Source organism: Pseudophryne corroboree, chromosome 3 (genome assembly GCF_028390025.1).
Source record: "Pseudophryne corroboree isolate aPseCor3 chromosome 3, aPseCor3.hap2, whole genome shotgun sequence".
Lineage (NCBI taxonomy): Eukaryota > Metazoa > Chordata > Amphibia > Anura > Myobatrachidae > Pseudophryne > Pseudophryne corroboree.
The window spans coordinates 201,263,921-201,280,380 of NC_086446.1; the positions used below are offsets into that span (position 1 = coordinate 201,263,921).

A 16,460-nucleotide genomic window follows, 5' to 3' on the forward strand; every position below is an offset into this window, starting at 1 on the left:
ACACAATACATACAGCACAGTACAGGGGGGAGCACACACTACATACAGCACAGTACAGGGAGGGAGCACACACTACATACAGCACAGTACAGGGAGGAAGCACCCACTACATACAGGACAGTGCAGGGAGGGGGGAGCACACACTACATAAAGCACAGTACAGGGAGGGAACACATACTACATACAGCACAGTACAGGGGGGGAGAGCACACACTACATACAGCACAGTACAGGGAGGAAGCACATACTACATACAGGACAGTGCAGGGAGGGGGGAGCACACACTACATAAAGTACAATACAGGGAGGGAGCACACACTACATACAGCACAGTACAGGGAGAGAGCACACACTACATACAGGACAGTGCAGGGAGGGGAGAGCACACACTACATACAGCACAGTACAGGGAGTGGGAGTACACATTACATATAGCACAGTACAGGGAGGGGGAGCACACACTACATACAGCACAGTACAGGGAGGGGGAGCACACATTACATACAGCACAGTACAGGGACAGGGAGCACACACTAAATACAGCACAGTACAGAGAGGGAGCACACACTACATACAGCACAGTACAGGGAGGGAGAGCACACACTACATACAGGACAGTACAGGGAGGGAGAGCACACACTACATACAGTACAGTACAGGGAGGGAGAGCACACACTACACACAACACTGTACAGGGAGGGGGAGCACACACTACATACAGCACAGTATAGGGAGGGGGAGCACATACTACATACAGCACAGTACAGGGAGGGAGCACACACTACATACAGCACAGTACAGGGAGGGAGCACACATTACATACAGCACAGTACAGGGAGGGAGCACACACTACATACAGCACAGTACAGGGAGAGAGCACACACTACATACAGCACAGTACAGGAAGGGGGAGCACACACTACATACAGCACAGTACAGGGAGGGAGCACACACTACATACAGCACAGTACAGGGAGGGAACACACACTACATACAGCACAGTACAGGGAGGGAGAGCACACACTACATACAGCACAGTACAGGGAGATGGAGCACACACTACATACAGCACAGTAAAGGGAGGAGGAGCACACAATACACACAGCACAGTATAGGAAGAGAGCACACACAAGTAGTGAAACACAGACACAGGGTACCAGAGTAACAGAATCTGTCCCAGTGGCCAATCTGCCCCTGATTACATACATAGCCACCACTTTATTACATGAATAGCACCACATTACAGGAATAGAACCACATTACAAGTAAAGCACCGCACTACACGTATAGCATTGCACTACACAAATAGAACCACATAACACCAATAGCACCACATTGCAGGTATAGCACCGCACAACACGTATAGCACCACATTATAAGACTAGCACCACATTACACGTATAGCACCTCATTACACAAATAGCACCACATTACATACACAGTCACTGCATTACATAAGTAGGCCCATCATCATGGACAGGCATTGGTCAGCTATATTCTGAAGGACTTTGCATTAGAGATTGTCCCAGGGCTGGCTGTGAGTGCAGCCTGATCAGCTGGCATCCTGAGAACAAGGTACATCCTGCTCCTGTCCATTTCCCAAACCATACTCTGTGACTAGGGATGCCCTAACCCTTACATTATCATGATAATGCAAATAATGTAATTAAAAATAACCTCTCTGCTGGATCCCCTTCAGTGCTCAGTCGCTGCTCTGGCCATTTCAGTGAGAGTGTGGGAGCTTTGGTGTGGCGGGTGTAGCGAACCCGGCTCCGACCATCGCTATGCTGCTGCTCCCAGGCCGGGCTCATTGAAGAGACCTTTGGCCGGGGCCAGGGAGAGGATGCTGCTGGGCTGGTTAACTTTCTTTAGGTCCCCCGTTGGTAGAACAGCTTCACCACTTTTCATGGCTAGCGGCACCTGGAAGTGCCCGCTAGCCTAACTTCCGGATTGCATGCCAATGAACCGCAAGCACTGGAAGCAGTGTGAGCCAGCCCAGCATGAGTGTGAATTGGCCTGGCTGAGGGGGATATGGGACCGGCCCATCGGAATCTGTCATTCCTGCCTGCAACTGTTACATCCTGGTTGCTCCCCCTCGGTAGGATCTCAGCAGAGGGCTCAAAGAAAATTACTGTATGTAACTGCTGTGGGAAAGGAGCTCCGTACACACACACTTTTTTATGTATGTACATACATGAAGCCTCAATAAGCCACACAGAATGAGATGCCTCACTCGAGTGAGCCACCAGGTCCTGTGAAACTCTGGTAGTGTCTGGCATCTTTTTTGTATATCTGTGTGCGAGTCTGAATACAGAGCACAATGGAACTTAGAACTGAAAAAAGCCATTGCTGCTACATTGTAGAATTTCGTATGTAGATTTGAAGACTCAGTCACATATCGCATAGTGACTGAGATGTATTTTCAGCAAAAGAGACACCTGATGCTCAGGGGAATATTAAGAGAGGAGGAGACCCATGATCAGCCTCCTCTATCCAGGCCCCCTCCTCTCTGCCAGGCATCGACAGCAGCACAGTGCTCTAGATAGTCTGAGCTCTAGAGTGCTCAGACCCTAATGTGCATGAGCAGAGCTCTGGAAAAATTGAACAGCGGCCATTTTCCTGGTGATTTCCGCAGCGCTGCTGCCATCAGCGTGGTACACCAGAGGGTTAAGTATTAAAAAAGTGGGTGCAGCGTGTGTGTGGCGTAGGCCTCCCTGGACCCATGGACCTGGCATGCCAAGAGGGGCTGTTTGGGGCAACGGTAGCATTGATATATAAGGACACATCGGTATATGTAGTGCTGCTTATCTCAATGAACATCAATGTTTCCATTACAGTGCTTTGACTTTTTCATGATTTTGCATTGTGTATTCTTTATATCTTAATATTTGTGTTTGCAAAAGTTGTATATATTATTATTAAACCATATATATATATATATGCTGAATACCAAGATTTCATGGGATTTTTTATTTAGCAAATATAATTTAGAATAATACATTTGTAAAATGTCTACAGTAAAAGCCAGAAAGATTTTATCAAATCACAAGTGATAATGTGGCATTTCTTTTGAATATCTTGACATTCTTTTCAATTTTGTTCATGGCTATCAAATCAGTGGGTCTAAGCAGGAATTAACCTTGTCGTATTCTGATTTTTGTGTAATGTGTGTGAGCTTTATTGGCTTTGACATAGGTGATAAAGGAGAGAATACAAAATAACAGATGAGCAGTATGTCAATTTAAGAATGTATTACTGTGATTCTAAAACAACAAAAAACATTTTGACAGTTTTACAGTTCTGCAGACAAGGGCACCTGGACCCAAACCAATATGTACCCATAAGTATCACCTCCATCTGACTGAACATCAGTTTATTTATCTAGCAGTCAGAATAATCATCTTCTTAAAAAGATTAAGAAGGTTCAGGGCCTGATGTAGAGATGGATGCAAATGCATTCGCAGCTGTAAATTTGTACACAGCGGCTGTGTGAAAATATTCAAATGTCATTGCCACCTAGATTTGTACTGAGATGCTGGCAGGTTTGCTAATCCCAGCGGCTGTGTATAAAGAAGATGCATTTGTTGCAGATCTGTTGATTATCGAAGTTTGAATAGCCCTATAGTCTCACAGCATAGCCACAGGAAGTGAGATGCCAGACACATAAAAGTTTTGTATGGGATCACAGTCGCATCCTCAAATATGACCGCAAAATGGCAGCAACATGCCTGTTTTTGTTTCCACTCTTCCTACTCCCCCCAATTGGTTCCTGTCTGTCAATCACTCTGCAAATAAATTCTCTCTGCATCCATCATCACAAGAATATTGTGGCACAAGTTAAGTGCATCAGTGCCTAAAGTGGGGATATAAAAGTGGGACTATGGGAATTTGAATCTACACATACAAATAATCCAAGGATCTGCTGGGACAGACACTAGTCTTGCCCACATCATCTATTGATGCGGATGGTGGGGTGGGCTCTCTGTGGTTCTGTAAAGAAAAAAAGAGGATAATCCTTTGGGTGCAATAGCAATAAATGGCAATTCAGCTGTTGCTGAGAGATATTTTAAACCCTCAAAAGAATAAAACTAACACACAGAAAAACAGGCATAAAATGATGTGTTCAGCTTTAGCAAATAAAGTTACATTTATAATACCTGAAATGAAAACCATATAACAATAGTATGTAACAGCATTTTAATACCGTTTGGTAGACACAAATAAATAGAAACAGCCAGTAGTTTAATTAAAAGCTGTAAAAAGGTTCTAGGGAAAAACAGCTCCGATGCCCTACCTCTTGAACAGGATGAAGGAATGAGTCTATGGATGACAACTGTAACTGATAGCAGGCAATAGGTGGTGAGCCATGGACCTTCGTAGATTAAATGTTTGGTCCCTAGCAAATAGTGCACTTGCATACATCTCTGAATAAATACCTCAGTCCATTAAAAAAAATGAGACTATTGCTTTTAGAATACATCCTGCTACTCCATTAGCTAATAAAAATGAATCTTCATGGTTGTTGGTTAAATAATATTGGTTTCCATACGAATTGGTTACTTATGTACACTGTACACTGAATATATGATTGTTCAAATAGGATAAAGGTAGGGAAGATTCTTGCAAAGTCACTCATAATATTTTTGAATTCTAAATTATATTTGTCTCCCAAATATGATGTTTTTGATTAAGCAAAAGTCATATTTCAAAATGGGCTTGAATATTCTCTGTCAAAAACACCTGGATACAGATCCTGTCATTCACTAGTCTCTCCTCCTGCAGCAGTGTTTACTGAGGTCTGGTTCCTTCCCAACATATTAGTCAGCGGTGACTTTTTCAGTGCCCCATGTATGGATTCCCTTCCTCTGTGCCCTTCTGCTCCATGGGAGGTTTCTGTCCTCCCTGAGCTCGCCTTAGGACATCTGATATACGGTTTGACAGGTGTACCATCCCAGTTCTATCCCTGGACCTGTATGTCAGTTGAGCGGCTTCCGATAGTCCTTGTTAAGCTCTTTTGAAGCAGGCTATTTAAACAGCTCTTGGATACTCTCTGCCTTGTCTGGACTCCATCCAAGCCACTGTCGTTAGTGGATCTGTGCTCCTAGTTTCTTGATATCTTTAGAATTCCAGTTGTGCCTGTATCTCCACCTGGAATCTTCCTGCTGGATTCCCCAGTGTTTTTGATGCAGTTATTGGATCTTGTTTTCAGAGCTCCAGCTGTACCTGTGTTCTCTCCTTGAATCTTCTTGTAGAATTTTCCAGTGCCATCTCTGCAGCATAATCTTTCACATTGCTTCAGCAGTCCTGCAGCATCACCTGAGCATAGACTCTCTACACATACTCCTGCAGTGCTACAGTGTTTTAGTACAGTTTGTGTTTGCTTAACTGCCATCACTTGTTTCATTGTACTACAGTACTTCTCAATTACCATTGATTTCTATCTCAAGATAACAAGTTTTCCTACAGTACATGCCTCCCACATCTCAACCTGTGCTAGTGAGGGGTCTATGATTTATAAGCTCTTTGCTACAAAGTCCATCCTGAATTGCAACTGTTCTTGGTGAACATCAGGGGGCTTGGTGGACACTGTACCTCCAGGCTAGCTTTTCCAAACAAGGGTATATTTGGACAAGACTCCACTAGAAACCCTAGTGTCATGATTTTTTAGTTTTAACTGCACTAAAGTTTTGCTTGGGAATTGCTTCTTTACCAGTGAAATTATTATTATTATTTATAATCCTGTATGTATGTGTGTTGTATTAGTTGGTCTCCCTATAGATTGTAAGCTTGTGAGCAGGGCCTTCCTTCCTCTATTACTGTTTGTTATTATCCAGTTTTGTTGTATCATTGGTATTTCCAAATGTAAAGCACAATGGAATTTGCTGTGCTATATAAGAAACTGTTAATAAAATAATAAAGATTACCTGCACATGATCAGATTTGTTTGTGCTGACATTATTTATTTAACATTGTAGCATGATAATTACAAACACATGAAGAATAGTACTTGATAATTTGAATTGAGAGTTTTGCATATCTGGTTCCCTAACTTTTAGACAACCTACTGTGGATAATTCTTTAAATGTTCGAGCAAAATCCATTGCCTCATATTTGAAATGTCTATTGTACAGTTCACAGGATCATGCAAAGTTAAGGCATTCACATCTATAATGAGCCAACATGAAGAAGTCCCAAAATCAGGTTAAAGCTTTCAGTTGCTGAATAATGAAACAGCTTGTATTGCATACAAACAGAACATCTCTTTACCAGTTTTTGGCCTTACTCCAGACATACCTGGAAGATTCTAAAACTCAATTTTGTTTAGAGTCACAAATGCATCCTGTATAACTGTCTTGATAAAACTGTTATGGTTTTTAGGTGTTCTTGTGAAATAAAGAATATGGTAATTGGAAAATGCAAAATCCAATTTAAATTCCCCATCTAGTGCAGGTCTTGTGAGTTCAATTAGGTGAGGAGCAGCTTTTCTGATCTTTCCCAAGCAATTACAGTAGCATGAATATTTTATTTTTCAATGAGGGGACCTATGATGATAATGTCCTCTGCACGGATATCTTTCTATATGGTCTATTTGACAAGGTTTTATTTTTGTACACAGCATTTCAAGAGTTGTGAATACAATTACCATAATCTGAATAATCTCTGAAAATAAATAAAAACATGTAATTATAATGATATAATTTTTTTTGTTATATGAAACTTATCATGCTATGCAGGGTGTCCTTAACACGATCCTGACCTAATCCCATTTTATGAGCTCAAATTGCCTTTTATTTTCAAAAGATATGTTGGGAATCTTTGATCTTTAACATGTTCCTAGTTATTCCTAATTGATCTCCAGGCAAACAATTAGTTCTGGTTTACTGCACTCAGTAATCACATCTCCATAGACTGTGGTGAAGGGAGAAGATTCAAAACCACCAATGTGTTGGCCTTTTTGTAAACTAGGATAGTTTAATTATTGTATTCTGTATTCAGAAATAACTAATAAAGAAGTAATTAAAGGTTATCCTATGACCTTTCATTGCATTTTTAATTAGTTTTATCATGTTTAGACCATGTATCACTTGTTTTACAAAAGGCGAAAATAACAATACATTCATGTATTGCAGTTTTGCAGTTAATCCATACTATTTAACACAAAAAAATAGCAAAAAAAAGTTGTTGTTGTTGTTGTTGTTGTTGTGGTTGTTATTATTATTATTATTATTATTATCATTTTTTAAACATACTTTGTTTTTATTTGCCTATTTTATTTGCCATTCATTATGTGAAGTAATGGTTAGAAGTTATTCATCTGCACAAAACAATTATATATTTTGTACATTCATTTATAATTTGTGCATCTCCATTTATTTGTTTTATTATTTTCTAAAATATATTTGTAAGTAAAATAAAATACAACAAAGAAAACTGATTCTCAGTTACAATATTACACAATTATCTAAATTTTGATTTTGAATGTGTGGAATCCCAGATAAATCTTGTGTTGTGCATTTGTGACTTAATTCTGTTTGTGTTCTAGATTGCTATTTGTGGATATAGGGGGTAATTCCAAGTTGATCGCAGCAGGATTTTTGTTAGCAATTGGGCAAAACCATGTGCACTGCAGGGGAGTATAACATGTGTATCTCATATAACATGTGCAAAGAGTGTTAGATTTGGGTGTGGTGTGTTCAATCTGCAATCTAATTTGCAGTGTAAAAATAAAGCAGCCAGTATTTACCCTGCACAGAAACAAAATATCCCACCCAAATCTTACTCTTTCTGCACATGTTATATCTGCCTCCCCTGCAGTGCACATGGTTTTGCCCAATTGCTATAAAAAAATCCTGCTGCGATCAACTTGGAATTACCCCCATAGACTTTACAGCTAGAATTTTCTTTAGTGTGACATGTTTTGTTAATTTTTTCCTTCACAATTTGCATTTTCTTTTAAAAAATGATTTATAGTGTGAAATATTTGACTCTCTCTGCATATTGCCACCATCATCAAAACTGTATATATAGGCTACAAATTCTGAAAAATGTAAATTTAGAAATATGGTATGCAGTTCAAAAATGAAAAAAAAAAAAAAGATCATGTTCTGTGGAAAATAATATTACTTTGGCAAAAGTCAACACTCTTTAAGGCATACTGCCAGACTGCAAATGTTTGATTTTTAATTAATCCCCATTTCAAAGATTAATATAATATAAAATACAGCAAAATATATTTATTCATACATTTTGGTCTGAAGCAATGTCTTACTTGTGCTTTATTAACAACCATTTGTGTTAATGGTTCATAACATCTTCTGAGTTTGAACGTATATTACATATGACAATGACAGCCAGCCATTGTTACATATACAACTGGTAAGTCAAACTTTATGCAATCACACAGGTATTTGGAACAAGTTATGTTTGTTTTGTGTAAACTTCTGTGACATTGCAGTTTCATCTTTTGGACAGGATAAAAGAACACATAGAGAACATGAACCTTCAAGATATGGTCCAACAACATACCATTGTATAATACTTCAATAAAATTACAAAAATACAGTAAAGGGATCAAAATGTAATTCTCAACTATCTCTCTGTTCATCCCGGCCCTTAGTATATAAAATATATTGAAGAGGCTTCAAACGTCTGATACTTGAAGTCTGAAGGTTTTGATTACAATCTTGTGTGTAAAGTTATGTGCATGAAAGAGTTTGCTTTAAGGACATTTGTTATGTTCTATTAGTTGTACTATTATATTCAGGGTTTATTTGCTTACAAGTGTGACTATTTAAAACATCTGTGTGGACTATCTGTGATTTAATAAATTGCTAATTGGCTATGAATTTTACTCTCATAACAATAACACATAAACAACTTAAATGGGAGGAGGGATTAGGCAAACAAAGAGGCTGATCAGCAGTCATCCACGTATAAACGATCAAGACCCATCCCAAGCTTCACCTCTTTACAGCTATAAGGCAATCAAACCTTCACCCAATATCCACCACAAAAATGGGAACACAATATTAAAATACAATTTAGCACAAAACCTGTAACATCTTTGGAGTTAAAGGCCATCAGACTGATTTCCACCCACCATTATTCTTCCTGTGTTAGCATGAAATGGTGACCATTTTTGTTGATTGTAGCAATTCACTTTGATTCATAACATTTTAATACAATTTACGATCTCTATTCATATCAGCATAGGCTCAGTTTATTTATACTGATGTTGCTTGGCCGGGTATGGGTCACTGAGTTGACAAGACTTAGGTCGACCACTATTGATCTCAACATGGTCACTAGGTCGACATGGTCATTAGGTGGACATGTACTAGGTCGACAAGGAAAAAGGTCGAGATGTTTTTTTTTTACTTTTATTGTGTAGTTTTCTTCATAAAGTGATAGGGAACCCCAATTAGTGCACTGTGTACCCTCGCAGCTTCTGGCAAGGTGCCTTGTTCCGCTACTGTTGCTCTCGGCACAGGTTACTATTCCCAATCATAGTCCACGTGGTTTCTAAAGACCGGAATAGTCTAAAAAAGGAAAATAAATTAGAAAAATTCATGTCGACATTTTTCCATGTCGACCTAGTACACGTCAACCTAATGACCATGTCAACCTAGTGAACACGTCGACCTAATGCATGTTGACCAATAGTGGTCGACCTAATGATTGTTGACCTACTGTAAGTCTTGTTGACTTAATGATTGTATCCCGCTTGGCCATACTCCAAGATATTCAGTAATATCTAGTTTTCAGTGTGTTGCCTAGAATCTAATTTTAGCTGCAGGTATCATAGGTGCGGCATGTGTTGATTTTGATGCGGCTTTGCAGGGGAGTGGTCCGGACAATGGAAGCGTATCCAGACCATTTTCAGGGGGCCAGGTGACATCATACGCCGCTGCTGCAGCCCATACAATGGAAGAGGTCCGCCTGCATACACAACCTAGCTGCATATGCAGGGGGTCAAACATATTTCCTGTCTCAGCAATGCGGTCGCAATTGTTTTGTGACCAAAAGGCTGATCACCGTTTAGCATGCTGGCACGCAGAGTGGTGAGCGCAGCATGCCCACAAGGGGCTTTCTAGTTCTCGCTTCGCTGTCTTCATTCTGGCGGACTGAACATCTGGCGGACCTCTTTAGGTCCAGTGAACCATGATGTTTGCAGCAAATGAAAACTTAAACATTCTAATGGGCTGAATCAATTCTCAGCAATGTGCCTTCCGAAAATGCATTGATGCCAAACTGCACACATTGGTGTTGATGCTGATGTAAAATTATGCATTTGGATGGTTCTGTCTTTCTATGAAATAAGGCATTTTGGGGCGTGAACTTGGTGTTGACCATGCTATTGCATATAACCACCTTGAGTTATAGGAGGGTCATGGCAGTGTTCAAGTGATTTATCAATAGCGCTTTATGATTCTTAATTCTGTGTATGTGGAATGGAAACCTGTTTCACGTGTATCTCTTGGACCGTAACGGGGCTAGTGTAAGTTGTGATACTAATGATGACAATTGCGATGGCTGACATAAAATTGGTGGCACAGGTTTCTGTTTGCAGACAAACTAACCCCCGCATTAGTTGCAGTGATAATCGCATTAGCAGAAAATATTCTTGTGCGAAGCTACTCATGATGATAGTCCCTTTGTATGCAACTCAGAATCAGCCCCATTACGAGAAAATGCAATAATCAACCTTTGCTAAATTTCCTTTGCTCCTCCATAAAGTGTTAGGGAAAATCAGCATAAGTAGATTGATGGTTGTGTAGGGCATTCTGCAATCATTCTGGGGGCATTAAGCAGGCATCACCGGGACTTAAATTTCCCCTATGAATCATTCTGATCTTAAGCAGCACATTCTGTAAATACCATCTCTCCAACAGAACATTACATCCCTTAACTACAAACAGGAAAACAACACACCACACATATGTAGGTCATACTGTAGCATTATAGTATTCACTGTTAATGGAGATTTCCTGGATGTCATATAAATTAAATTACAAATTTACAAAGATAGACATATGTAAATTTTATAACCATTTCCATCCACCTTGGAAGAACTGCGAGGAAATGTTTGTATAATATTTTATGTGTTAACAAGGTCTTTAGAGCTTAGCTAGTACAATAGAGGCAACTAGTACTCTGTTGAGAGACTAAGAAATGTTATTTTTCAGAGTATAAAGCAACATTACAGATGGTGGATTAAACATTTTGAATTTAAATCAGTATGCAGTACAAAAGTAAATTTTGAGAGTCTTTAAATACATTGCAATTGCAATATACACATACAGTATAGAGATGAGCGCCTGAAATTTTTCGGGTTTTGTGTTTTGGTTTTGGGTTCGGTTCCGCGGCCGTGTTTTGGGTTCGAACGCGTTTTGGCAAAACCTCACCGAATTATTTTTGTCGGATTCGGGTGTGTTTTGGATTCGGGTGTTTTTTCCAAAAACACTAAAAAACAGCTTAAATCATAGAATTTGGGGGTCATTTTGATCCCAAAGTATTATTAACCTCAAAAACCATAATTTACACTCATTTTCAGTCTATTCTGAATACCTCACACCTCACAATATTATTTTTAGTCCTAAAATTTGCACCGAGGTCGCTGTGTGAGTAAGATAAGCGACCCTAGTGGCCGACACAAACACCGGGCCCATCTAGGAGTGGCACTGCAGTGTCACGCAGGATGTCCCTTCCAAAAAACCCTCCCCAAACAGCACATGACGCAAAGAAAAAAAGAGGCTTTTTACTGATATTTGGTGTTTTGGATTTGACATGCTCTGTACTATGACATTGGGCATCGGCCTTGGCAGACGACGTTGCTGGCATTTCATCGTCTCGGCCATGACTAGTGGCAGCAGCTTCAGCACGAGGTGGAAGTGGATCTTGATCTTTCCCTAATTTTGGAACCTCAACTTTTTTGTTCTCCATATTTTATAGGCAGAACTAAAAGGCACCTCAGGTAAACAATGGAGATGGATGGATTGGATACTAGTATACAATTATGGACGGACTGCCACGGTTAGGTGGTATAAAAAAACCACGGTTAGGTGGTATATAATACAATTATGGTTGGACGGACTGCCTGCCGAGTGCCGACACAGAGGTAGCCACAGCCGTGAACTACCGCACTGTACACTGGTTGATAAAGAGATAGTAGTATACTCGTAACAACTAGTATGACGACGGTATAAAGAATGAAAAAAAAACCACGGTTAGGTGGTATATATTATAATACAATTATGGTTGGACGGACTGCCTGCCGAGTGCCGACACAGAGGTAGCCACAGCCGTGAACTACCGCACTGTACACTGGTTGATAAAGAGATAGTAGTATACTCGTAACAACTAGTATGACGACGGTATAAAGAATGAAAAAAAAACCACGGTTAGGTGGTATATATTATAATACAATTATGGATGGACGGACTGCCTGCCGAGTGCCGACACAGAGGTAGCCACAGCCGTGAACTACCGCACTGTACACTGGTTGATAAAGAGATAGTAGTATACTCGTAACAACTAGTATGACGACGGTATAAAGAATGAAAAAAAAACCACGGTTAGGTGGTATATATTATAATACAATTATGGATGGACGGACTGCCTGCCGAGTGCCGACACAGAGGTAGCCACAGCCGTGAACTACCGCACTGTACACTGGTTGATAAAGAGATAGTAGTATACTCGTAACAACTAGTATGACGACGGTATAAAGAATGAAAAAAAAAACACGGTTAGGTGGTATATATTATAATACAATTATGGATGGACGGACTGCCTGCCGAGTGCCGACACAGAGGTAGCCACAGCCGTGAACTACCGCACTGTACACTGGTTGATAAAGAGATAGTAGTATACTCGTAACAACTAGTATGACGACGGTATAAAGAATGAAAAAAAAACCACGGTTAGGTGGTATATATTATAATACAATTATGGTTGGACGGACTGCCTGCCGAGTGCCGACACAGAGGTAGCCACAGCCGTGAACTACCGCACTGTACACTGGTTGATAAAGAGATAGTAGTATACTCGTAACAACTAGTATGACGACGGTATAAAGAATGAAAAAAAAACCACGGTTAGGTGGTATATAATACAATTATGGTTGGACGGACTGCCTGCCGAGTGCCGACACAGAGGTAGCCACAGCCGTGAACTACCGCACTGTACACTGGTTGATAAAGAGATAGTAGTATACTCGTAACAACTAGTATGACGACGGTATAAAGAATGAAAAAAAAACCACGGTTAGGTGGTATATATTATAATACAATTATGGATGGACGGACTGCCTGCCGAGTGCCGACACAGAGGTAGCCACAGCCGTGAACTACCGCACTGTACTGTGTCTGCTGCTAATATAGACTGGTTGATAAAGAGATAGTATACAATACTACTAATATACTGGTGGTCAGGCACTGGTCACCACTAGTCACACTGGCAGTGGCACTCCTGCAGCAAAAGTGTGCACTGTTTAATTTTAATATAATATTATTTATCATGTACTCCTGGCTCCTGCTATAACAACCTGCAGTGCTCCCCAGTCTCCCCCACAATTATAAGCTTTATATACAATACATTGATGTGCAGCACACTGGGCTGAGCAGTGCACACAGACTGAGTCACTGTGTGACTGTGTATCGTTTTTTTCAGGCAGAGAACGGATATATTAAATAAAACAAACAACTGCACTGTCTCTGGTGGTCACTGGTCACTGTGGTCGTCAGTCACTAAACTCTGTCTGCACTCTCTTCTAATCTACAGTATCACAGCAATCTCTCTCTCTCTCTCTCTCTTCTAAATCTAATCTAAATGGAGAGGACGCCAGCCACGTCCTCTCCCTATCAATCTCAATGCACGTGTGAAAATGGCGGCGACGCGCGGCTCCTTATATAGAATCCGAGTCTCGCGAGAATCCGACAGCGTCATGATGACGTTCGGGCGCGCTCGGGTTAACCGAGCAAGGTGGGAAGATCCGAGTCGCTCGGACCCGTGAAAAAAAACATGAAGTTCTGGCGGGTTCGGATTCAAAGAAACCGAACCCGCTCATCTCTAATACAGTATATGTATATATTGATATGAGGCTCTAAATTATACTAAGCTATACTGTTGGTTAGCCAGCCTAACATTTTAGAAAGCATAAAATGTCTTTTGGGTATCAAAGTAACTTAGAGTCCTACATATGGGATCACATTAACTGTGAACGGCTCTGCCTTATTGACAGGCAGAGGTGCTTGTGGGGCAGTAGGAGGTGGCATCTAAGCATTTTCAAGGTGGCGTTGAGGAAACAGGGGTGTGTTGGCGTTTTGGGGTGGCTGCATGTTGTCACACGCAGCCTCTCCGATTAAAAAAATGGCTGCAGGACTCCTGCCATTGCAGCCAGGCTGCGCAAGCAGGAGGCTTCACTAGTTTCTGTGGCCAAGCTGTAATTGCAGTGTGATCGGTGGGTGGGGTGTGGGTCACATGCCCTGTGAAGGCCGGCCCTCAGCATGCGATTGCAAGGGTTGCAGATTCTACTGAAAAGCTGAATCTGCAATCCTAACTGAATTAGACCCAAATTGTCAAATTACATGTTCGGCATCTCCTTGCAAGACCTCTAAATTCCACTGTTTTGGATTGAGGAAAATAAGTTACATTTATATTTAATGGCTGTATACTGTTTATTCAACTTGCTCTATTGTCCATGCTTGTTAATGTTTGCAAGCTAACATGGAAGTGCATTAGGTCCTGTTTAACCTGGCACCATTGTGTTGGAAAGTTATTACAAAGACTTTGAGTTGGGTTATACATCCTCAATGATGCTGGGTTAACAGTATGGAGGGTTGGCCATGCTGCCCCCTCATTCTTGTACTCTGGGTAGCTGAATCAGTTGCACATTCCTTGCTAAAGCCATAGTCATAGGCATTTCTATAATGGGTGCCAGGTATGTGGTGCACATTGGCCCCTAGGTCCAGTGGGGCCCACACCACACACCCTACACTCATAAATTATACTTACCCATCCAGTGTCCGAGACTGTGGCCCTGCACTGCAAAATCACTTGGGAAATGGCCGCCGGAAACAAGACACTGGTGCCATGTTCCCGAAGACCTGCGCATGCTGGCATTGCAGAATGAAACACTGTGACAATTAGCTCTGTATCAGAAAACCAAACAGACACAGTGTATCCCATCAACATTGGAACAGTTCCTCCAATCACTTAAGTGATACTCTTCTACAGATATCTTGATTCTCTTTATCAGATTATAATAGTGTGCACTGTGAAGATGCCACTGCTAACACTACTAGCAGGGAAAAGGGCCATACTTTTTAACCAACACAGAGATAACTGTTATTGCTTGTTAAAATCAAGTTAGCCATTCCTACTGGTAACTTGGTATGATAGTTTTCAGCAAAAATTCTATATAGTAATAATAATAATAATAATAATAATATAATACAAATTATTGACAAATTACCTTACTATCTTTTGTGAACATTTATGAAAAACCAGTGTGGAATTATATAATTGTATTTTACATTTGCAAAAACATTTTGAAACAGTTTTTAGTCTCAGTTTACAATGAGAAGCTTAATTGTGAAAAATATAAATAAATGAGTGAAAAAGGTCCAAATGGTATTAACTACTTGATTATGTCTTGATAATGTTGTATTTTGTTAATACTTTTCAAAGTAAATATTTGTTGTTTTCTTGTAGGTGCAAAGAAGGCTACCAAGGTGTACGGTGTGACCAGTTCTTACCGAAAACTGATTCAGTATTGTCTGATCCAAGTAGGTGCAAATTACAAGAATCAGTTTTATAATTACAACCTATGTTACCATTTATTAACAAGATTATAAATGCTATGCTTAGTAAATTGTAAGAATGCTAGTGCTATAGCTACAAGTATCAACCAGAAAACTTTCCATATCTTAATACGCAATACATAAAATATACATAAAATATACAGAATATATATATATATATATATAAATATATATATATATATATATATATATATACACATTACATTGTATATATATATATATATACATATATATATATATTAACCCTTCTAATGTTACGCCCATGCAGGAGAACTATGTAGCCTTTACCTAAAAGATGGTCATTCTGCTTTTTTCTATCTGGTCTTTAACAGAGCAAAGACTGCCATTACTAATGGTAACAGGAACGCTTCCTATCCTCCAGAAGTTAATGGACTTTTTAGGGATCTGATCAATACTTCATCAAGTCTTAAAACAAAAAGGGAAATTTATCAACCTTTCTACATAGTGGACACTAGACAAGTAGAAAAATAATTGTCCATAGCAAATAATCAGCTTTAGCTAAAATATAAAATAGCAACTGATTTGTTGCTATGGGGAGCTTAATTTGTCTACTTCTTCACCATGTAGAAGATTTGATATGTTTCCTACTGTACATAGTCCCTAATCATACATTTA

General features: G+C 39.9%; 1 protein-coding gene across 1 annotated transcript in view; it reads left to right on the forward strand.

Moving 5' to 3' along the window:
• The window catches only part of NRG3 (neuregulin 3), a 1,181,107-nt gene that overhangs the window by 771,023 nt on the left and 393,624 nt on the right, over window positions 1–16,460 (forward strand). Inside the window, exon 3 of the mRNA XM_063958773.1 lies at window positions 15,715–15,788. Within this exon, the coding sequence (XP_063814843.1) occupies window positions 15,715–15,788 (74 nt within the window). The remainder of the gene's footprint in view (window positions 1–15,714; window positions 15,789–16,460) is intronic.